The sequence below is a fragment of the Caretta caretta genome, chromosome 5 (assembly GCF_965140235.1).
Source record: "Caretta caretta isolate rCarCar2 chromosome 5, rCarCar1.hap1, whole genome shotgun sequence".
NCBI classification, from domain to species: Eukaryota; Metazoa; Chordata; order Testudines; family Cheloniidae; genus Caretta; species Caretta caretta.
The window spans coordinates 69,034,422-69,059,241 of record NC_134210.1 but is presented as its reverse complement, the minus strand read 5'-3'; the positions used below and the strand labels follow the sequence as shown (position 1 = coordinate 69,059,241).

The 24,820-nt window shown below is 38.6% G+C and overlaps 1 protein-coding gene across 1 annotated transcript in view; it reads left to right on the top strand.

Annotated features, from left to right (window-relative positions):
• FBXL17 (F-box and leucine rich repeat protein 17) overlaps positions 1-21,747 on the top strand; it is a 497,308-nt gene extending 475,561 nt beyond the window's left edge. Inside the window, exons 8-9 of the mRNA XM_048849605.2 lie at positions 224-366; positions 19,261-21,747. Coding sequence (XP_048705562.1) covers positions 224-366; positions 19,261-19,398 — 281 coding nt within the window. The 3' untranslated portion in view covers positions 19,399-21,747. The remainder of the gene's footprint in view (positions 1-223; positions 367-19,260) is intronic.
• Positions 21,748-24,820: the final 3,073 nt, after the last annotated feature.

Sequence of the window (24,820 nt, the reverse complement as noted above, 5' to 3'; positions counted from 1 at the left end):
TATCAGAAGGAAAACATTATGCAGATGAGTAGAGAAAGCTATGTGCTGTACAGCATATTTCTAAGGGATATTTTAAACTTAGCTCCCAGGAAAAATTATGAAAAATGCTCTAGGAGGAGTTTAGTTCCCATTGCATGATTTCAAGTCTATGCATGTGTCTATTTAACCTAGTTCCTCCATCTCTGCTATTAACTTCTGTACTTTGTCTTTCTTATTTTTACAGCCCTGATAGCCATTGGACGATACAGCATGACAATAGAGACAGTGGATGTTGGATGGTGTAAAGAAATTACAGATCAGGGAGCCACCCAAATTGCACAAAGCAGCAAGTCTCTCAGATATTTAGGGTTGATGAGATGCGATAAGGTAAGCAGCTTCTGTGAAAAGCGGATGTAGGCTTCTGAGTATATGTATGGAATGTGTGAGACAGACTTGTTTATTTTTTCCTATAAAAATATCTTTCTTCTTCGAGTGATTGCACATGTCCATTCCACTGCAGGTGTGTGCACCTTATGCACAGTTGTTGGAGAACTTTTTCCCTCAGCGGTACCCATTGGAGTGACTTAAGCACACTCTGCCACTGGGCACCACTGTGTGCCGGCGTAAGAGGGAAGAGCCACCTCCAATCCCCTTTAGTTCCTGCTTACCACCAGTGATGGTTGTTGGAGCGCTTCCAGTCTGGCTAGCACAAGTTTATTTCCCTCACTCTTTGTATATAGTCTGTTTCTTGTTTAGTATGTAGTTAGATATAATGTATAGTTAGTGTTAGGTTTTAGTTGTTAGGTCACTTTTGGACCAGATTTGATTTTTGAGACTGGGACTGGAGCCATGCCTCTCTCTCTGGGGTTCAAGTCTTGCCAGTCATGTGCCAGACCAATAACCCACACCTCATCTGCCTGAAATATCTTGGGGAGTTCCACATCAGTGACAAGTGTCACATTTGCAGAAGATTTAAGCCTCACTCAAAAAAAGACAGCGCAGCGAGACTTAAGTGTCTCCTTATGGAGGCGGCACACCTCCTCCATCAGAGCCCTTGGGTCCAGAGTATACTCCAAGTGCGGCACCATCAGTGCAGAGTTCCCCTACTGAGATGTCTTCAACACCATGCTCTGTGTGTCTGGTACCAAAGAAGAGAGACAGATCTGCCAAGGACATGGTACCTTGTCCAAGAAGACCTTTGGTACCAAGGCCAGCTAAAAGCAAGATCTCTGGGAGAGAGGAAGTGGAGCACTCCTTTGCTGTAAAGACTCTGTCGACTCTGGGACCTATCCCAGGTCCACCAAGGCCATCCCCTGAAATTTCTATTCACAGACCCAAGACCCAATCCCAGTACAGATGATGCCGGGAGCATACACTGCTGCCAGAGAATTACTTAACCTCTCAGTACCGGTGTCCCTGGCAATGCAGAAAGTGTTCCACACGTACCAATAACTGTAGTACCTATGCCAGCTCTGCAAGAGCATATGGTACTGATCCCAATTCTGGTACCTGGGAGGCCAGTACACTCCAAGGGCAAGCCGCCATTAACGTCCCTTGTACCACCATCTCTAGGTTTGGCTTACCTGTCTCCTGTCCACATGGGTTCTGCTCCACCATTTTCGCAGGACTCACTCATCTTTGTCAGATACAGAACTGGGGCTTGTTTTGTCCCATACTAGCTAGAAAGCTTACCCTCCATCAGAGGCGTGTGGTCCATGGATATTCCAGCAGTTCCAACGCTGGGCACATCACAAGGGACAATGGCATGTGCAACCATGGGGCCCACCATCCACATGTTAATGGTCATTCTGGACATCATGGGGTGTCCCTCTCCCTGTTAGGACCTCTCCTCACCTGTCTGAGTTGACTTCCTTGAGGGTTCACCAAGATCATTGGCATCGCAGATAGTGTACAGGCACCAAGCAACTGGAAGTTGCTCAGACAGCTCCTCCACCACAAGAGGCAGATCAGCCATTGCCTCAGCATCCTGGTGCAGCTTCTTCCTCATCACAAGATGAGGCTGTAGAGATTGTGAGCAATTCTTCACCCCAGAGGATAACAAAGCTCACCAAGAACTGCTTAAAGGGGTGGCCTTGTTTTAGACATTCAAGTGGCAGAGGTCTGCGAGAAGTCCCACAAGATAATGGACATTTTAGCTTTTGCAGGACTCTCCAGAGTGGTGCTTCTGATTAACTAAGCAATTTTGGAACCAGTTAAAATCTTTGACAGACCCCTTCTTCCCACCTGCCTATGGCAAAATGGGCAGAGAGGAGATACTATGTCCCTTCTAAGGGCTTCAAACACCTCTACTCTCACCCACCCACAGACCCTTCAGTGATGGCAGCAACTAGTGAGTGGGAGAGGCAAGCATTGGTGCCAAGCATTGGTGCCAGTGAATAAGGAATCAAAGAGGCTGGCCTGTTTGGCCGTAAACTTTATTCAACAGGAGGTCTACAGCTAAGAATTGCTAACCAGCAAGCTCCACTAAGTCACTATAACTTCACCTTGTGGAAAAACATAATGAAGTTTAAAGACAGGCTACTGGAGGACTCCGGGCAGGAGTTCATTCTCATGATAGAGGAGGGTAAGCTGGTGGCAAGAACAGCTCTTCAGGACAGTTTGGATGCGGCGGACTTAGCAGCTTGTTCCATGGCATCTGTTATCTCTGTGAGGAGGTGTTTGTGTCTGCAAACTTCTGGTCTCCCCCCTGAAGTACAGCAGACCATCCAGGGTTTGCCATTTGAGGGGCCGTCCCTCCTTTTGGAAAAGTTTTGGATCTATTTTAAATCTAAGAGAGTTAAACAAGTACCTGAAGAAAATTAAGTTCTGCCTGGTTATCCTGACTTTCATAATTCCTTCCCTGGAACAGGGCGACTGGGGTGCTGCTCTCAACTTTCAAGGACACTTACTTCCATATAGAGATGTGTCCAGAGCACCCCAAGTTCCTCAGGTTCATAGCAAATGGAACACATTACCAAGTCAAAGTACTTTCATTCGGCCTATCAGCATCCCCTCACATTTTCACAAAGTGCATGGTGCCAGTAGCAGTGTATCTGCGAAGATAGGGAATCCATGAGTTCCCCTATCTGGATGACTGGTTGGTGAGGAGCCGGTGATGCTGTCAAGTGCTGTCCAGCAGGGCCATCATTGAATCCACCTTCAGTGCCCTAGGTCTGAACTCAGTCAAGACAAATCAATTGTAAAACCTGTACAAAGAATTTATTGGAGCACTACTGAAGGCTATGCAAACCAGAGCATTTCTGCCTCAGTCAAGGTTCCAAACACTTCTAGATCTGGTTCTGAAAGCACATTCTATTACTACAGTGCACATTTGCCTCAGACTTCTGGAGAACATGAGCACATGTTCTTACGTGGTGTGACACGCGAGACTATGCCTCAGTCGGCTTCAAGGATGTCTAACATCAGTGTATACCCCCTGTCGTCATCGTCTAAACAGAGTGATTCATGTTCCAGGGGTAATTTTGTCCTCTTTGGACTGGTGGACGGATCTTTGGAATGTTTGTGTGGGTATCCCTTTCTTTCTCCGCAGCCAGAGCTCATTTTGGTCACAGATGCCTCATCCCTAGGTTGGGGGCATACATCAGAACTCTACAAACTCAAGGGCTGTGGTTCTTGCAGGATCTGACTCATAAACATCAGATAGCTATGTGCTATCTATTAAGAAGGAACTGAGGGAGGATGTGGGCAGCTCCGCCCTCTTGTACCAGCATGCAGTGATGTGTGGTGGTAGAGGGCATTCAAGCCACCCCAATGGGTACAGCTGAGGGGAAAAGTTCTCCGACATCTGAGCACAAGGCCTTCACACACCTATAATGGAATGGATATGTACAACACAACTCCACAACAGCTATGGAAAGGTAGGTAACCTTTTTTGCCTTTCATTGTTATGGTGGTAACTCTTGTAGCGTGTTGTATTTGCAGGTTTAAAATAGGAATTAGCCACAGAGAGAAAGAGAGCATATCTTTTTGCTGACCTAGATTTCTGACATGCATCCTTACGCTACTGGCTCTGAGCGCTAACACAAATTTTGTGTACAAGCTATCCTTTTCTGATTTGATATATGATTGATGTCTCATATCATTAATATAACAGTCTGTCTTAAAAAAAAGTAGAAGAATTGTAAAAATGCTATAGTGTTACTTTCAAAGGAAATTATTTTCTGTAGCTCCATTCTCTTGATCACCTTTGTATAAACATATGAATCAAGAATGTGGATGTTGAGATAAGGTTATGAGAATTTGAATTCATGACCTTTTGGAGTAAAAAACTTAGTCACATGGAGTATTTTAAAATTGTCAGCACTTACTGCTTTTTCCATTAAAAATAATTGTAAAGATGAATTTTGTAAAAAAGAATGTTCAGCTATAATTTTACAATTATTCAAAAGTTGGTAAATCTAAGATATGAACATTCCACCCAAATTTGGGTTTAGGCAGGTTAACTTCATGGTATGTGCAGTGGGAGACTTTGGGGAAAGAAGGGTTTTGGGATTATCCTGTGCTAGAGCTAATGAATTTTCACATCAGGAAGTCCAGACTCAAAATGTCAGAGTTTAGTGGGACAGGCTGGGAAAATAGGCACACTGATCAGAGGGAGAGAGGGTAAACAAAAAAGCTACAGCATTCATATCTGAATTCTCTTTAGTCTTAATTGAAATGTATATTGCTTTATATAAATAATGCATTTATCTAAATGTATTTTCAAGGATTAGTTGAATGTTTAAACTGTATCAAAATGCAAACTTTCTTAATCTGAGACTTTTTCTGTTTTAGCTTCATTTACAACCTCTTGGGTTCAGTCAGAAATAAGAACAATGAAACCTATTTATCCAAAAAAAAAATCTCTTCCTTTTCCTTCCTCCTTTTTCCTCCTTTTCACTGTCCATTCTATAAAAAGAAGAGATAGAAAGCATAATTAAAACATACATCGATTGGATACAGAGCTGTGTGAGCTGCTCAATTCTATAAAAGTACTCAAAATCAGACCTGGTCTCACTTTAATCACACTCTGGTCAGAAACACATTTAAGCTTGTGTCTAAGGAAAACACATGGTCAAGTGTTTTCTTGAATAATTATATTTTCCTGAAACTGGGCCCCTGCTTTCAGAGTCTTCAGGTCTAGAGATGAGTGAATAATGGGGTTTGTTGAGGGTTTTTTTTGTTTGTTTTGAGGATGAACCGAAAAATCAGGCTGGGGGGAACTTTCTGGTTCGATTTGAACTGAAAACAGCATTTTCCTAATGTTTTCATTGAATCAAAAAAAAACCAAAAGTTGTGTTTCAAATCAGCGTAAACATTTTGAGTTGACTCAAACTAATTTTTCTGAAGTTTTTGTTTTGATTCAGCCATTTCAGGTGCTTTTCCTGTTTTGTTTCTCTTGTTGTTTTTAATTGGCCAAATTTGAAATTGAATCGCTGTTTCAAATCAATTTTTAAAAGAAACTAAATGTTTCAACTCTTCAAAAAAAATTCCCAACCAAAACTATTTGTCAAATTCAACCTGAATTTGGTGAATATTTTTGGGACCTGAAAAATGCATTTTTCAGCACACACACAAAAAATTGTTGAAAACAATTCGCCCACCTCTGCTCATTTCACACTCACAAAAGTTTGGTGAACATGGGCAGAGGTTGTTTGCACATCTGTTAAAAATAATGAACCTCCCTCCAACAGCCATCCTCCCTTCCTTCCCTTCACATAATCCTTTTCACTCCATTCTCAAAGAAGTCTCAGTTAAGAGGAGAAGGTCCCAGAGTCCATAGGGACTGACTCTGTGGGTGCTCCAGGGCTGGAGCACCCATGGGGAAAATTTAGTGGGTGCTCTGCACCCACCGGCAGCCAAGCTCCCCTCAACCTCCTCACCACCTCTTCCTCCTCCCTGCCCCCCGAGCACACTGCATCCCCACTCCTCTGCCTACCTCCCAGCATTTCCCGCCCAGCCGCCGCCAATCAGCTGTTTGGCAGCGTTAGCACGCTCTGGGAGTGGGGGAAGAGCAGGAACGTGGCGTGCTCAGCGGAGGAGGTGGGGAAGAGGCAGGGCCAGGGCAGGGATTTGGGGAAGGAGTTGGAATATTGGCGGAGCGGAGGGGGAATTGGGATGGGGACTTTGGGGAAGGGGTTGGAATGAGGATGGGGAAGTGGTGAATGGGGGTCGGGAAGTGGCGGGGCCTCATGGAACAGGTGGAGTGGGGGTGGGGCTGGGGGCAGAGGGGGGATCGAGCATCCACGGGAAAGAGGGGAAGTGGAGCCTATGCCAGAGTCCATGGGACCAGAGATTAAATGACTATGAGTCCTTGGAGGTTTGAGACCTCTGATCTCAAATCTCCTAGTGAACATACAGGGATTATTTCTTTCAGTCCCCTGTGAACCAAAGTTCAGCTTGTGAACCACATTGTGAAACAAGCACAGCCCTAATTGGGTACAAGTTTTAGAACCACATTTTTATCATAAAACAATCTGTGCACGACAACTATGCTATGAATTTGTTGTGATGTGGAGAGCAGTGAAGAAAAGTATTTCAGCCAGCAATGAATAAAAAATTCCAGCTCAACTGTAAAGTTTTAAATAGCATCACACAGCCTCAGCTTTTATAGTTTTCCAGATTGAGGGGAGGATAAGCATGTTAGAAGAATTGCTCTGGTTTTTGAAGCTGACTCTACTTAATCTCCTAAACTTTAGTGTTTTGTTAGAGCCAATAGAAGAAAACAGTGTGTGAGTTGCCTTTGATGAACTGGGCTAAGATTATGTACTTAGAAATTGTTCAAAGCGTTACTTGACCTTGGGAATTAGAGCTAACCCTGAACCACCTGATCAATTTTACATATATTTATTTTGTGGATTAGTTAAAACTGCTTGTACAATCAACAGGGATCTAATAAGAGCAATAGGTTTATCCGGTCTTCAGTGGCTATAGACAATCAATTGCCTTGATGCTGAAAACAAGTTTTACCACATCAAACAGCAGCTAAACCACATATACTGCATAATCTGTATTCCTGTAATTGATGGCTTATGTTTTCCTAGTTTCTTTCAAAAAGATTGTGCAACATTTGGGAAGGCAACTGAACTGCAAGGAATAAAAATCTCTGAGAAAGTTGCAGGACAGATGGAAAAACAGTGTTCAGGATTAATTAAAAAAAATGTATTGGGTAACCAAAGCTTTCTGAGAATTGAATTAATTCTGTAGAGCAAACATTGTGGTGCTAGGAGTACCATGGGGGGACCCTTTTACTTCTTTGTGGAGCCTTGGTGTGAAGAAAAGTAGCAGCCTGAGAAGGAGTGAACTAAGTAAGGAATCTTAGAAGCACCATCCCTGAATTTCACGTGTTGAAAGGCAATGTGAAATTGGCAGATATAAGATGACAAGCCCTTTCCCACAGCAACTGAATAGAGATGTTACAGAACAAAATAATTTCTTTCACTTTTTTTTCCAGCTTTGTGCAGAACTAATTTTTTCCAATGACTGCTCATTTAGGTTGAAAATGCCAGCATCCGGGTATCTGGGGCATCATTAAAGCAAATTCTTGGAGCGTGGAGAAAGATTTATTTGCATGTCTTTCTGATTGGAATCCATGTCTTTATATTGTATGAGTTTGCAGTCTGGGGGAGGTGAGAAGATTTGCCCCTTCTGACTAGCCTTCCCCCCCCCCCCCCCGAGCAAAATCAGTACTAGGTAGGTACTGTGTGTTATGCTTTTCTAGGAATTTCCATGCATTCAAGAGAGACGTTCTTAAACACAAAGTTGCATAAGGAACATATATAAATAGATTTTAAATGGTTACCACTAAAATACCCTATGACTAAATCTCCTTGGAATTTCTTTGATATGCAATTGACATAAATTAGAATTACACAGGCGTCAAGCGTCCTCCCAGAAAAGATCAGAGAAGCTGCAGGGCTGGGTAAAGGCATGCTGTGTTTGATTCCATTGATTATCTAACTGCCTTTGGGCAATGGGTCTCAGCCAGAGTGTTATTGATCCACACCATGAAAATAATCAAATTAATTCATTTCTCATCAAACTGCCAGTGCCATGACCTTCTTTTTCTTTTCCCCCTGTGCGCCTGCCTCCTAACATGCACAGCTCAGGAGCAAAATATTCACTGCTTTAAAATAAATGTCATTGTTTTCATGATGCTCATGAGAAATGTCAATCTTAACATTATATCCTTGTAATGAGGAAGATTATTTAGGTTGGGTTTTTGTATTGTAGCATTTTAAACCCAATCTTCTAAACATCAGAGTTCATTATTTAGTCAAATCAATAAAAGAATAAGGCCCAAGGCCACTAAGATAATGCTGAAATCCCTTTAAAACTACTAGTAGTAGTTGTGCTGTACAGCTCTTGGTTTTTGCTGAGACAAAAAAAAATGTTTAATGTAATGTAAAAATATTCAGCAGACATACATTTCTCTAGAAAAATAATTACATTAAAGGAACTACTGTTCCCCTTAACAATCTGATACATATAACTCTAGATATATTAGTAGATATTGGAAATAGGAATTTCTTCAGGTTTTTAGTTGTAGTGGTGAGGAAGGGGAGTGGGGCATTTCTGATAAACTTGGCTTTTATTGCCAATGGGTAAAGATTTTTAAAAGCACCTACATGACTTGCGTACCAAAATTTTCAAAAGTGACATAGCAATTAGACACCTAAATCCCATTGACTTTCAATGAGAGATAAGCTCCTAATGGCCAGATTTTTAAAGATATTTAGGCACCTAAGTCCCACAGAAGTTGGTCACCTAAATACCTTTAAGTGTCTAAGTAGCTACTGAAAATGTAATTTAGGCTCCTAAGTCATTCCCCAAATCTCTTTTAATTGTTTAACAGGGTAAGAGTTCAGACACTAATAAACTAAAGACAGAAATAAGATGTAATTCTCCCAGGTGTAAAGGAGTCCACACAAGGCCAACTTCAGCTTCCCATAGCCTTTCTGTGGGCAGAGTGGCCATGTGAGGGCAGAGGGATCTGCACCTCCTGCATGCCATTAAGAAGAGCTCTGTGCCAGCCCCAGATAGACCAGCAGGGAGGGAACAGGGAGGCCAACAGGTAGATTTTAGGGGCAACATTTATGAGCTTCCAATGATTCAAACCCCCCCCCCCACATAGGAGGCAGAATTGAGCTATGGTCACAATTCCAGACCAGAGGCAGAAATAGTGCTCATGGATGGGCTGCATTGCAGCCCCCTGGCATACCTATGGTATCTAGTGGTGAATTCCATTCCCTCCAGGTCTGTGGAGTTCCCTACAAGAATACTGCATACAACATGTTGTTTTTGTATCACCTCGCCCTGGGTCTTCCCAGAAAAAGGTTTCTTTTATTTATCATTACATGTTTGTGTATCTTTTACTTACATCTTTCAACACGTTACTTTTGTTCTGTCAGCAGTAACATACTAAGCAGATTAGCCATTCTATATAAAATAATTGGGAAAACTACAATTATGCCAGCAAGGACTTAGACTAAGTGTTACCTCATCTGCTCATTCACTATACAAAATTATGAAAATACAAATTATTAAAAATATAGCTATCAAAACTCTTCATCTTACCATTAACAATTCTTCATTGTATATTTCAATATTATAAGTCAGTGCATGTTATTTTGTGCTACCCTCAATCTATTAGAAAGGAGTGGGGGGAATACGATGTTTCCTTAATGTCAGCATTTCTTATCTTCTTTAAACAAGGGTTTTTCATTCAAAGTCCAGTTTTGTTTGTGAATCATTACAAAGAAACTTCATTAGAAATTTTCCTGTGAATGCATTTGGAGGGTTTCTCAATTTTAGGTCCTTAATATTTAGTTGTTTTTAATGCTACGCCAACAGCTCTATGCTTTTTTGTCATTTCAGTCACATGATCCCAAATATATTTTCTGGGAAATTATAACAGATAGGATTTCAAACACCAACACTCACTGTTTAGGATTTGAGCTGGACATTTTAACCTTTAGTTTGGATATCCTTATTTGAAATTTCCGGCAGCGTGTCAGGGTGACTGCAAAGACCCAAGTCTTCAGCTTTCTAGTTTACTTTTTGTAAACACGATTATTTAAACTTGTACCCCTAAATTGTCATCTAGACTGATACAGGAGGTTCCCTACAAAGTAGTTATTCCAGTTCATTTTTAAAAAATCCAACATGATTCAAACTGAGGGAAATGTGACAAACTGGGTCGCATTAAATTAACTCATTTATTGCTGGAACTCATGTTTTAATGATTTTATTTGGTTTCTATAGTGTCCTTTATAACATCCCAATCAGTTTTTGGCTTATGGCAATCTGAACCCTTATCTTTCCTAAAAAAATCTCTTGCATGATGCCTAGGAAATATTGAATGAAAACTTCATTAATTTTCCTGACTGACGGTTTGGTTAGTTGGACTATCTGTCATAATAATCTTCAGTTAGAGGTTGTGAGTTTCCTATCACAGATTCTCACAACTCTGGATTCTTTGTGCAATCTTATGGTGTTATTTGAAATGGCTATCAGAAATACTAGTGTTAAAATGCAGCAAACATTTCTTGAAAACATACATAAAATGGCATTGAAAAACCCAGCCCCCAGGAATAGTGACAGAACTCAGCACCTCCAGTCTGACGCTGAAGTGAAGCTAATTTGACAGAGTTGGCTGTGAAGGAGTACACCAATTTCTTTCATTAAATTCACCATAGTCTTGGCTCTTCCAAGCTTTCTGTTTTTAAGAAATTTAAGTTGATCTTCAACAGGAATATTTCTGAAACCATATAACTTATCCCAGAGGCTTTCTTAGATCATCTGCAAAATATATTTTCCATCAATACTTTTATTGAGATTTTAGGACATATAAAGTGCCAATCAATACAACTGACAAAAGACCAACCCTTTTATGAAACTACAAGAGAAAAAAAAGGTCAAACTGATCCCTAAAATTGAAAAAGTCTGTTAAGAGTGTTTTTTCAATATGGTTAGGTGATGTCACATTTCAACTGCAAATCCTTAGTGTGATGAGGATGCACTACCTGTGTTTTTTTCATGAAGAATGTGATTTGTAAAGAAACACCAACTTATGAACAAGGTTGATGCCTCAGTGTATAAAGAATTTCCTGCTTTTGTATATATTAATAAGCATGGTCTGTGCAACATTTTTCAACCTTTTGTGCAAGGTCTGTTGCTACTTACACAGATTGCTTGAAAATGAACTGAGTGGAAGGGCGATAGGATCTCAGGTGCTGGATCTTTATCCGGGCCAAACCATTATTAGTCAACAATGCAACTACAAGAATATAGGGCCATGTCTTGATTTAATATAATTAGCATAGCCATTGGCCTTACCATTTTAAAAAGCTAATAGAAGCTAACTTGAAATAGAGCAAAATGCCTGACAAATTACTTCCACTTTAAAAAAAATCATTTTGAGAATTAAATTATGGTTTGATCTTGAGAACTGCAAAATCTGTTTTTCTCCCATTCAAAAAAAAGTCTGTAGCACTTATTCTCTCCCTAAATCACTGTAATTTGTTCAAATGACATTGCTGCATATTTAAGAAGATTCTCTGTATTTTTGAAGTAACGTGAAATGTAGGAGCTTCCATTGATATATCTGTTTATGAATAATGAGAGAGAGAAGGTGGGTGAGGTATATGAATAATGAAGATATCGGATGCATAAGACCACTGAACCCTATTAGAATGAAATTACAGCAATCCTCCCTCCCCTGATAAAGACCCCACTGTCTTTTAAAGTATTCATTTTGCCCTTTGATTTTCAATATGAGCATTTTAAAAAACGGAACAATAAATGATTCTTTTTTTAGCTAACTGGAATAGCTTACCCATTAAGTGCATGACTGAAAGTGTCTGCTAAAATGCAGGGGAAGAGAATTCAAGTTAACTGTATGCTATTGTATCTTTAGTTTAACTATTTCATTTCCAAAATGTGTGCAAGTTGTAGGCAGCAAAGTTCGACAATGGGATACATTGAGGACTCAGTCCTTTAAAGACTTACTACAGGGCATACACAAGTCAATAGGTCTACTCATGTACCAAAGGCCTGATCCAGTTCTTAGTATAGTCATCGAAAGGATTATTCATGTCAATGTGATCAAATCTAAAGCCCATTGGTAAGTATTTGCAGGGTCAGGCCATTGTTGAGGGGAAAAGCAATGTGAACTAACCAATATTATGTATGGAACACAAAAAGTGAGGGAATACTTTCTAGAAGTATTGTCTGAGTAACTTTTTAATGATGTCTGTTAACTGTGAAGTTTTTTAACTGATTTTTGCACTTACTTTTAAATGTCTCCCAGTTTATTAAACATTACAGTAATATGCTCACGGAACGGAGGAGATAGCTTTGATAATCCATAGTTTTCCACAAAGCAAAACAGCCATCACTATCTTATCAGTATGAACATTTCAAGAAGTTGAAAGAAGGTCCATTGTTTATAAATAAATACCATCGTTTCACTGGGCAGTCATCACTTACAAAATATTTTTCTAAATAAGGACAAAACAGCCTACGGAGTTTGCGGGGTTTATTCATTTGAAATAATTGTGAATAATTTTGTATACTATTTTTGAGGTTTGTACTCTCAAGTGCTGTACAATCTGTGTCTAGAAGCAATTAGTTACTTCGTTTGAAACATACAAAAACAAACAACCAAAAACACTTTGGAAAGGCTTCTCTTACAAAATAACAAAAGTAAAAGGCTCCTAATGATCCTGGAGACTTGAGAATGAAACATCTTTGTCATTTATGGGAATGTAATACTTGATATTGCAGGAGATGTAAGAGATAATGGTTAGCATGGCCAGCTTTGGGATGTGGGCTCTTCAAGAACTAAGTACGCTACAGAAACCTGAAATTGATTATTTTGTTAATTTGCAATAACCTTTGTCCTCTCCAAGAGACCACAGTGATTGTTTGAGGCAATAGCATTCAAATGTATGAGCAACTTCTCAACAAAGCCTTTGTCCCTGCCGGGTTGTGCATCTCTGTGTGAGCTGAAAGAAATAGAAAAAGGGGACACATATTCCACAAGTAGATTTGCCACAACTTCTCAATTGGAGTTTCATGATGTCAGTTCTTTTCTGAAACCTCAAAAGGTGCTTGAGCTAATTATGGAGTTTGTGTATTTCATTTGTTTAATTTTGGCGCACAAAAATATCAGACATATTTATACTTCTACATAGTTTCTACCCCTCCTCCTTTTCCTATCCCACGCATAACTGGGAAATAAATTGCTATGGTCTTTGCAGTACAAAATTAAGTGGTTTGAATGTCATGATAATCATATTACATCAATATTTTGGAGGAGACAGGACTTGTCAATTGCATTAATCATCAATCCACAAACATAATGATTTTGTAAAAGAACTACATCAGTTAAGCCAAAATGTGTTCTTTGTCTAAACCAAAAGGGAATTTATTCAGACTGTAAAATGTTGTACTAATATAGTTAGTGCTGTTATTTTATTATTAAAGTAGTCCTAAGCAAGGGTTCTGCTTCTGGGAATTAGGGCAGTCTTTTAAACTCTGTGGAACATATCTGCCTTAACTGATCAAATGCATAGCACTTCACACAAAACGATTCCAGAAATCTTTCATTTTGTTGTGGCTATAGGCAACAGTTATAATTGAGCCACTTGAGAATGTTACTCATTCGACTGTTAGCTGGGGGGAAAAAATCAAACATTTGTTGTTAAGTATACTTTTAAAAAACTTTGAATTGAGGAAACAGTAAACTAAAGCTGGAGAAAGGAGAAGAAGAGTGAATAAATTTGACTACTCTATAATTCCCTTCCCTCTAAATTTTGGATTTCATCTTTAAAACATGGGAGAGATTGTGTGTTTGTGAAATATGTCTAACAAAATCTAGTCCATGACTCAATAACCAAAGTTCTTTCTGTACTGTGGACTCATGGCATATTTCTCCCCACAATATAAAGACAAACTTCCCTCTGCATTCACAACATGGAAAAATGGGCTTCCATATTATACCATCAAGCATGCAGAGAGAAAGCTGCATGTACCATTTCCATGGAAAGTCCACTCCCCTGAGCGACACACTTATACTGACCCAACTCCCAGTGTAGACAGTGCTATGTTGACAGAAGAGCTTCTCCCATCAACATAGCTACCACCTCTCCCATCAGCGTAGGTAGCATCTTCACTGAGTGCTAGCGTGACTGCTCTACTGGTTAAGCTGCGCTTTGGATTTTGTGGATTTTCCACACCCCTGGGCGACGTAGTTAAACCAACATAAGTTGGTAGTGTAGACCAAGCCTGGTGTAACTTAGAGAGCCCTTGGGCCTGTCTAAGTTTCAGTAGCCTCCCAAGGCTGCCCTGTGAGCCACAGCATGGACCAGAATCTCTTCAGGGTTGTGTGCTGCAGCCCTGCCCCTGACATACTCCTTACACTGGGGCTTTTTGAATGTGTCCTCTGAAGGCAGCCTTTATGGCTTTTTATTACAGTCCACTAGAGGAATCCTCTTGCATTCTGGAACTGGAGCTTATAGGACCCCTTTACACCACTTCTGCCCTTTTACTCAGCATAAAGGGTCCAGAGCAAAGGCAAGTTATCGTCCCTGGAGACTTAGTTTAATTTTATAATGACTCCTAAATTATACTGAAACATAGTACTTCTATAGATACAGAGATTTCAGCAATTACAGCTTTGACACCAGAAAGGTATAGATGGTCTGTCATTACCTCTGTCACTGTCCCCACTGCAGTCCGCTCTTGGCAAATGTTGCTATCCACTTCACTGAAAAACTTTTAGATTCAGCTGATTGTATTTCAGCTGCAGCACCTAATTTCACTGAAGAAGATTCTTGAGGCTAATGAGGGGCTTAAATAAAAAATTGATTCTCTTGGATCAAAATATGATGTATTTGACCAACTTTATCTTGAGGGCATAATGGAGGCAGCGAGAAAAAAAACCTAGAAACAATTCCCAGATATAGAAGTTACAGAATATAGTATTAAAACTCTCTCTGGAGTCCAATATAGAACACTGCCTGAAGCATTTTTTAAAAAACCTGTGAGTCTTTTGAGAATTACTGAAAATCTAACAATGTCAGGGGCTTTTGGATTTTCCTTGACACCTGAGTGGGGAGGGCCTGCCTGAATTTACTGTTAATTTCTTAAGTTCTTTGGAGCTTTTTAACCCTCATGTTCAGCTGTGAATGGCCTATCAATAAATTGATCTTGCTTTTAGGGACAAGGACTGTGTTTTCCTTATGTGCAGATAGCACCTATCACATTGTAGGTGCTATTGGAATACAAATAAATGATAATGTATTAGATAATGTAATTGATTTATCTTAGCTAATAGCCTTTCTTTTGACATTTCAATTGATGGAGATTAATGAAAGTTGGTTGGAGAAAAAAATATAACATTTAACATGAAGATGTAAACATTCACATTTTTCCCTCGGTGTCCAATGTCATACAGGCTTGAAGGGGGAAATTGCTTTCTTTAAGTGCTGAACTTATTTTTGGAGGTTTCTGTTTTATTGCCAGGCAAATTACATCTTATCAAAGATACAGACGCTTAATTTTTTATGATTTTAATTATGAAAATGCTTGTTGGAATCTTAATTTAACATTAGAGGACCTGATGACAAGGACCAAATGATTGACATCTTTTTGATTTAAAGCTATTACCTCCTCTTGGAGAATGTACTATTTATCCCTTTGAGTAGGATACTGAACCTTTACAACTGCTAATGATTTAGTATCTGATTTGGTCTGAGTTTTTCTGGTGGTAAATAGCAAGATTTCCATTTGGTTTCAGAGGGAATAGTCTACGGCCTTATTTTTCAAATACAGTTTTTTTCTCATCCTAGAACTTACATAGGTTTTTATAATGGCTGAAAGTTTTTTTAATCTTTTTTTTTTACTATGATGTAAACTGGATTGATTTATCTTGTCTAATATAATTTTGTCATGTTTATGATTACTTTTATTAAAATGAATTTTTAAAGTGTTTAACAACTAAATATTTAACTAGGTCAAACAATTTCATCATGTATCATGAAACCTGGGGAAAAAATTCTCCTCTGGCATGAGAGTAAGCTTGCTAGTTTTCAAGCTCAAAGTGGTTTCTTTCTGGACTTTTAAAAGTTCCAAATATGAACATAAGAGAAACCCTAACTGCAATCTTACCGGTAGCAACTAAGGTTTATATCTAGAGTCTGAATAAGAAAATTAAGGTTTTCAAATGACCTTAAAACAAATCTCTAGAAATCCTCATGACAGCCCTGGAAACTAGTTGTGTCTGTAAGTTTTTGTCCATGTTCAGATTTTGATTGAGAGACAGGTGATTTACTTCTTGCTCTTTCTTCCATGGTGTTTTTGCCTGTCCCCTTCGTGCTCAGGTTTATCCTGTAGGCCAACTACATGTAATGACCTATTTATGCTTGAGCTTGCCCCCTGGCTTTACTGTATTACCTTCAAGAACTGTCTGTTCCTGCAGACTCTAGATTTGTATAACCTTCAATTTCACTCCCTCCCAAGTGGTCCTAGTTGGGTGTCCTCTTGATACTCACTGGACCACAGTCTGCCCATTTGGCAACCACAATTGCTAACAAACCTGTGTGTTTTTCCCCCCACTTATAAGATATTTCTATATTGTGGCACATAAAAGCCAGCAAGTATAACTGCCTATAAAGACACATATGGCATTAATGGCTTAAGCGTTAAGTGCTTTTTTATAGATTCATAGATTTTTAAGGCCAGAAGGGATAATTAGATCATCTATCTGACCTGTGTATCATAAGCCATTATATTTCACCCAGTTACTTCTGTATTGAGCCCAGTAATTTGTGTTTAACAAAGCATGCCTCCCAGAAAAGCATGCAGTCTTGATAGAAAGACCTGAAAAGATCCACCACTTTGTGGTTACACATTCCCACTGTTAAAAACTGTGTGCCTTGTGTCTAGGTTGAATTTGTCTGTTCCCTATCATATGAAAATCTGTTTGCACTATTATACACATTGCTCCACTAAACCCTAACCACGACATCTAGTAAGAAACCCCAACTTGTTTGAGAGTGAGTGCAATAACATCCACACATTAGTGTTTAAAGATAGTTAAATGATAGTTAGATGAGTGTAAACTCTGCTTCCTGGGTTCCCAGCTAGGAAGGTCAAAATGGCTGACTCTCCTTTCTGAGCTTCTTCATTCTGTCTACATTAATGTAATGTAAAAATCATGAAATTTGGGGGGTTTAATCCAGTGATTCAGGTTTAGTATTCCAGAGAGGGAGGTGAGGGATGATAACATGATGAGTTCTGTACTCTATCTTTGCTCTCTGCAGAAAGCCTGAAAGGTATTGGCTGAAAGAAAACTGTTTGTTGACTGTTCTGAATAGGACAAAATGGTAACAAACACAGTTATGGAGACTCTACTTCCAAGAAGCATTTCTGCTGAATGTTGCTGTTCGTTTAAAAGTTTGTATTCACCAGTGAGTGTCAAATATTTTGGAGGTCTGATGCAACCTCTAATTTCATTTGGATTTATTAAAAGATGCTTCTTGTTTTTCAGCACCCATGGGTGTTACTTTAACATAGCTGTTTACCAAAAGAGTACAGAGCTTGCATTTTTCCTGTGTACATGGAGGAGAAGTTAAACCAGTTTTCTATCCAAGTCAGCCTCAGATAGATGAATCTTCCCATGAAGATTGAGTGTTTCTATTATCAAAGCAGAAGAACTGGAGATTAAAGTCTTCATTTATCCCTGACAGAAAGTGCAATCACTGTTCAATCTCTGCAATCCCTGCTAGAGTTCTTGGGTTTTTTGAGAGGGAAAAAAGCTTTATTAGATGTTGTAGCTTTAAATATTCCAAGAAGACTCTCAATGACGAAAACAAACATTATTTTTCATTTTTTTCCTTGAATGTTGGACACTAGAAAAGTGGAGGATTGTATTACCGGTACATCCTGTCAGTGTAGGCTGCTCAGTATTTAAATGAAATATTCATGCATTGTAAAATGCCTGAGTGTTCAATAAAGATTTCAAAGAAAGGTACCTAAAAGTTGTGGTTCTTAGGTTAATCTTTTATTTATCTAAAGGATGAAGGAAGCTGTCTACTTCTGTGATATGAACTGCAATCAGCTTAAAAATAATTGACAAATTAATCCCCTCACAGCATTGCAATTGTAAAGGTGTTAGGTTTAATTAGGCCTGTCTGATTGCCTTGTCTAATCAAGAATAAAGGTGGTACCTTTGATGGTTAAGGTCTAGCGGGGACATCCCTGATCTGCCAGTCTTGTACGTTTTAATTATTGATTCCTACCATTTCAGCCCGTCTCACCAAGGACCTGAGTTCTGTGTTAGCTTTACAATGAAAGGCTAAAAACAATAGCTGCCACCAAAGATATATGTAGAGCTGTGTGGGCTTTTAAATATTTTTGAGCACTCTTTAATCTTTGGAAGTGCTGACCCATATTACCATATGATGTTCATATCCAATACAATTTGTTCTTATTGTTTTCTCCTTACGTAATCATATGATTTTATGTTCTTCATTAACAGATTCCCATACTCTTATTCACGTTGATTAGTACCATTTCAAAGGTGCTAGTTGTGGAGTTATTACTTGCTGTAAGTAAGGGTATCAGAATCATGCCCAAAGTTGGGTTTTTTTTTCACTTATATTCAGTACTCTTAAAGCCAATTTCTCATTTTTCTGTCACCAGGAAAATCTTACACTTGGTAAGCTTCTGTCTGGCTGGTAGAGTTTGAATGGATACTGCTCTGTGAAAAGACTCCTAATAAAGGTGTTTGTCACTCTGACCAGTGCAGTCGTGAACAAGATTCTCTAGTCTTTGAATGTTTACAATTTTGGCTCCCCTGAGTGTCCAGGGTAGTGGCACATGGGATCTTAAAAGGTTTTAATCTGTTTGGTAAATATTATCAAATGGTTTAAAACGAATGCTTATTTCAAAATAAAGATTATGCATTTGACTTTCCTTATCATTTTCCACCACAAACAATGGTATTAACTTATGACTTGCATTTTTTGTCATGATGGAGCCGTGATTTTTCTCATTTTTGTCATAAAAAACAACCGCACTTAATTACATTCAGATAACCCAAATTATAAACCAAGGGTCCAATGCTGCAAGCTCTTCCAGCATAAAAAAGACTTGCAGGATGAGTCATGCAGCTTCATATTCAGAAATCCAAACCCTGATATGTCTTGTTCTCCATATCGGGTTGCATGTTTTATTTACTTAGTGTGAGTTATAGAATCTTTTCTTTGGTTGTAGGTGAATGAAGCAACCGTGGAACAGCTAGTGCAGCAATATCCATACATAACCTTCAGTACTGTACTGCAAGATTGCAAGAGGACCTTGGAACGGGCTTATCAAATGGGCTGGACACCCAGTATGTCTTCTGCTTCATAACGACCTATGTGATACTACAATTCGACTAATGCATTCAGCAGGTCTAATGGGGACTGCAGATTTTGGTTGTACAATGTTGCAGGAATATTTTAAACCTTTTCATGTTTTTAAATGTCATTTTGCTTTCTGTGAAATATATGTTCAAGAGTCCATCGTTCTAAAAGAGGTTTTTATTTTATTTTTAAGTTTTAAATTAATGTTTTTTAAAGCAATGAACATTTTATGTCTGGTGGTACCTCCTGGAATTTTGGAACAGAAACTGGACTCTCTAATTGTAGTTAGACTCATGTAACTGTTCTGAATGTTAATTGTCATCCTAAAAATCTGCAAATCCCCAAAGACATTGAAGAGGGCTCACAACCTTTCATGTTGCAATATAATTGTGAGTTTACACAAGTTACAGTAAAATGGAGTTGACTATACACTGACTTTGATGTACTGTAAAACTATGTACGAATGTTGAAAACAAATCTTAAGAAATGCATTGTATCCTTTTTGTACGCATAAACACAATGTAAAAGCCTTTGTCAGATTTCCTGAAGTGGATTCCTTCTAGTTCTGTGGATGGCTTGAGTTATATTAGATGTTAAGCCTATTTTCTTTTGTTTATTCCCTTTGCCTCAGTCATGCGTGTTTCCTTTGGTTTGTAAGTGATACCTCAATGCTAGTACCAGTGTAACTGATCGGTATAGGCCTCTGCTGAAACTGGGAGCTAATCTTAATCCATATTATTTCTTAATCCATATATTACTGACACCACCCATGTATTTTAGGATGCACAGTAATATAAGAATCCACAAATAATTGTGATTTTCTTCTAAACATTTTGCTAATTACAAAAATCATTATTTTGAAATTCATTTTTGAATGGAAACCTTAACAAATGATGGTAACTATTGAATGGTTATTCACGTAGACAATCTTACTTGTTTTATGTTGTAGAACAGCAGGCGTGATTTTTCCTTAAATAGTCATGTAGGAGATGTTGTATAGATTTCTCAATTTTTGCACCTTGCCATTTTTGTAATAGGTGAGCTAACAGCGCTTTAATTTACCACAGATAACCAATTCCCACCTTGTGAGGTCAAATGCTGCATAGAAGACACCCGCTGTGGGAAATAAGTTATAAGGCCATGTTTATATAGCTTAAAATAATGTTGTTGTTTTTTCTTTGTTTTTTTTAATTAAACTTTCTGAATGAACCAGTTTTCTTTCATAACGCTGTCATGTTACCGAATTCTGAAATTTCAAGTAAAAAGGAAAGTTCAATTAATAAAAGCCACACCGCTGATTTTCACCGATGTAGTGTGTGGTTGCTAATGTGGGTTCCACTCCTGCAAAGCAAGAGCGTGGCATAGGTGACTTCAGTGGGACTCCATGTGGGCATAAGGGTCCAACCACATGCATCACTTTGCAAGATCAGGGCCTTACTCTAGAAGAGAATAATTGCTCTGGAAGAAAAATTATTCTGGCATCCTCTAAATCGTGTATTTTAAGCCTTGTACTCTCTGCTTTTCATATTTGTTCCCAAGCTCTTGAAGACTACTTTGGTTGGCAATTGTGTACTCTGTTTTTTAATCCAAAACTGATTTATAAGATAATATATGCAGAAAATAGTTGAAGTGAATACATAAAAAGTTTAATTTTCTATATGTGTTGCAAGAGTTAAATTTGACAAGTGTTGATAAGCAGCCATTGAACATACAGATGTTGCAGCTTTGGTTTGAAGTTGCATTAACCTTTAGACTGTTGCAATTTGGTGAAAGGATGATTTTTTGAGGTGTATAACACTGCGTATTTGCTTTTTAAAGGTTATACTCTTTTAATCCAAAATATCAAATGCTCAAATATCAGCTGACAAATTGCCATTATTGTCCAAGTGTTTTGCTAATCCAGAAGAACTGATGCAGCATAACCTGGAGAACAGTTTTCATATGTCCGTGCAATTCTGCCAAAACTGTATTCCAGTCCCATAGCATTAATTCTTGACAATTACAGAAAGCATCAACTCAAAGTCCAGTGACAGTTGTTAAATGTTTTCTTATTAGACACTTCAAAATGAAGCTGAAAACATTTATCTGGAAAAAATATTAAGTAGAGTTTTGCTTGGAATGTCATAAATACATGTGAACACATATTATGCTGGACTTTTTATTGACTCCAAAATGGCAACAGTATTTTCAGAATAAAGACAGTGAATAATATTGCAGATATAATGGAGAACTCAAATCATTTCTCTTTAATGTCTTTTTATGAGTGCAACAAGACAATTCACACAATTTGTAAGTTTCTATTTTTCCGTGAAAGTTTTGACTTTGAGATTGGTTGCAATAAAAGAGAGAAGCAAAACTGTGTGTCTTTTGTTTGGTTATGTAGATTACTAACTCTGTTTAAGTTTTTGTATGTAATATTGGCCTATTACATCACCACTTTTTTTTTGATCTTCTGTTAGGTCAACTCCCTGCCAATGCAGGATTTTTCCCCTGTTGTACATTTGCTAATGCATTTTCCAGTCTAGTTTTAAATGTCCCAAGCAATGAGTCTTTCACCCTTGGAAGATTATTCCATCATCTACTCGATTGTACTATCAAAATATCCAGGTTATATTTTATCTGTCTTATTTCATTAACCATTATACCCACATGTAGCTGCTTAAATAATTCCTCTTCATCCTTGGTATTTACAACTTTCAGATGTTTGCAGACTGTTATCCTATTATCATGTCCTAGTACTCATTGTGTAGCCAGGCTATACTCATTTAGCCCTTTTAATTCCCCCTCAATAAATCAGAATTACCTAGATACTACAATGATAGGTACATGATAGACAGATTAGAAAGACACGTGACCTCATTAATTTTGCTATTCTTTTCTAAACACCCTCTAGGAAAAAGCGTTCACTGCTTCTTTACCCCTCCCACTATTCTTTCCTCTGTTTTCAAAATGGAAAACAGCTTGCAGTGGAATCCAGACAACTTCCAAGCTGGATTGTCTTGGTTTCTTCAATCCCATTCTATATGCTCCATTATTTTATTTCTTCAAGGGAGTCTAGCAATTTATTGGTACCTGTCATTGTTAAGACACTTTATCCTCTCCCTCTCAGAACTCTTTCAAAATCCTCATTTACTGCTCACAATTTATGTAGTCCGAGACCTTTAATCTGCCTTTACTCCATTATCAACAATGACTCATAGCCCCAAGCTATTCACGCACAAACATATACATCGAGTTTATTTATCTCTATTTTGAAAGCAACTAGACTCCTATCAAGGATCAGGGCCCTACTGTGATTGACTCTGAAAGTACATAATACAAATATAGACCCTCCCCCTGAAGAATTTACAGTCAATAGAGAGTTTTCAAACATAGAACCCTAGGCACACACAGAATCCTAGGGCACCAGACTTTATTTTCAATCACTTGCCACTCTAATTCCAGATTTTAATTCTTCTGTAATCTCCTTTGAATCACTCTCTTTGCAATGGTTGTATAACCATTTTTTTTCTCAGCACCACCACCCCCAAAATAAAAGAAAAAAGGAAAAGAAAGAAAAAGTGTGTGTGTGTGAGAGAGAGAGAGAGCGAGTGTGTGTCTGTACACGCACCTTTCTGCCTCCCCCACTTAGAGAAGTTCTGTGAACTTCCTGGGTTCAACAGCTAATGTGAATTCCCTAAGAAAAAGTAAACATGTTCTTTGAACATTCACAGAACCTTCACCCACAGGCACTCTATCCCCTCCATGATGCAGAATCTTTCTCTGCCTAGTCCAAGAAACTGCCATGCATGACAGCAGAACTGAAAGACAGCACATTCTGCTCCTGAAATCACAATATTGAGATAGATGCTTTGTTGATTGACTCAGAGATATTATTAAAGGTGTCTTATATATAATGACCTAGCTGATTTTTCTTTTTAAATGGCCATATAGAGTGGAATCCCTGCAAAATGGGGAAATTTACTTTGTGAGAACATAGGGTTTATAGAGAGGGAGCTGAATAGGTTCCTAGGTGAACTGGCTGATGTTCACCTAGATTCTCAAAGGTTCTGACCCATGTTGCTGACTTTAAAAAATATCACTCAGTGTCCTCTTTATACATTTTATTAGAGTTATTAAAAATAAAATCAAGACAAAATCATTACTAAACTACATAAATGCTGCCAAAATATACAATACAGTCATCAAATCAAAATCATATTAAGTTCAAGTGAACAAGTAAATAAGCATATTGGATTGCAATTAAGACCAATTTAGTGAAACAATTGGATTAATGCAGCAGATAATCAATCCTTACAAATTCTAGAAAGGAATCCAAGGAGATGGCTGTCAGTTTGGTTATACACCACAACTAAAGAACTTTGCCAGTGGTGTGCAATCAAAACTTAGCTGGTTGTATATTTTAATATTGCAACCAAATTATTGTTTATCTCTTAAATCACAAACTCAAAGCTGATTAAAGATTCCTCCTTGGATTTTACTATCACAGGCATAGGTGCTGAAACTAGGGATGTTGGGGATGCTGTCACACCCTCTGGCTTGAAGTGGATTCCATTTTTACAGGGCTGACAGTTTAGTTCAATTGCTCTCAGCACCCCCACTATACAAATTGTTCCAGCACCCCTAATTAATGTGATGGCTAACCTTATCTTCTCCCCAAATGCTGATACAGACGTTACTAAGATTCTTTGATCAACAGAAGCTTCACTTTACAATTTACCACTGATAGTTTTAAAGGCTTCTTAGGACACTTCTACAAAATAGGGACACTTTTAGCAAAGATTTTATAAGGGAGTGTCTTTCCGGTGCCTTCCATATGTGGACTTTACAGGTACTTGTACACACAGGCACGCACACAACCACACTTTCACACCCTGAAATGATTAACGCCTGGGATGTTGCCCAACTAATAAAAACAAAAGTCAAAACTAGAAAAAGGAAACACAAGATACTCACAATAACAGCGGGTTAAACTCTTCAGCGCTGCAATCTTTGGGTTCACATGGAGTACGAGGAGGAGTAGCAGTCAAGGAACCAGACGATGACATTGCAGACATAGTATTTCATTCAGGCTTTTCCAGGTGCAAGGAGACTGGTCAAAACTGGCATGGTCTGTCACTGATGATTTGACTGCCTAAATGATTGAACTCAGGGTTCTTTTGATGGCTTGTTGCCTGGAAAGGCACACAGACCGTCTTCCTTTACCTCAATCTTTATATTGACAGTTCTATCTTACTCCACTTTCAGAACCTCCCACCAATGCCTTTGGGCAAATCAGGTGTGATATATGCTTTGGATGCCAACAACATGGTGGTCCAATCAAACTGGAATGGAGGAGTTATTAGGATACTATCGATTTGGAAGAGTCACACTTAAGCCATCAGTTCTTCTAAAAACATTCTTGTTGCATACCATGTGCACTGTGAGTC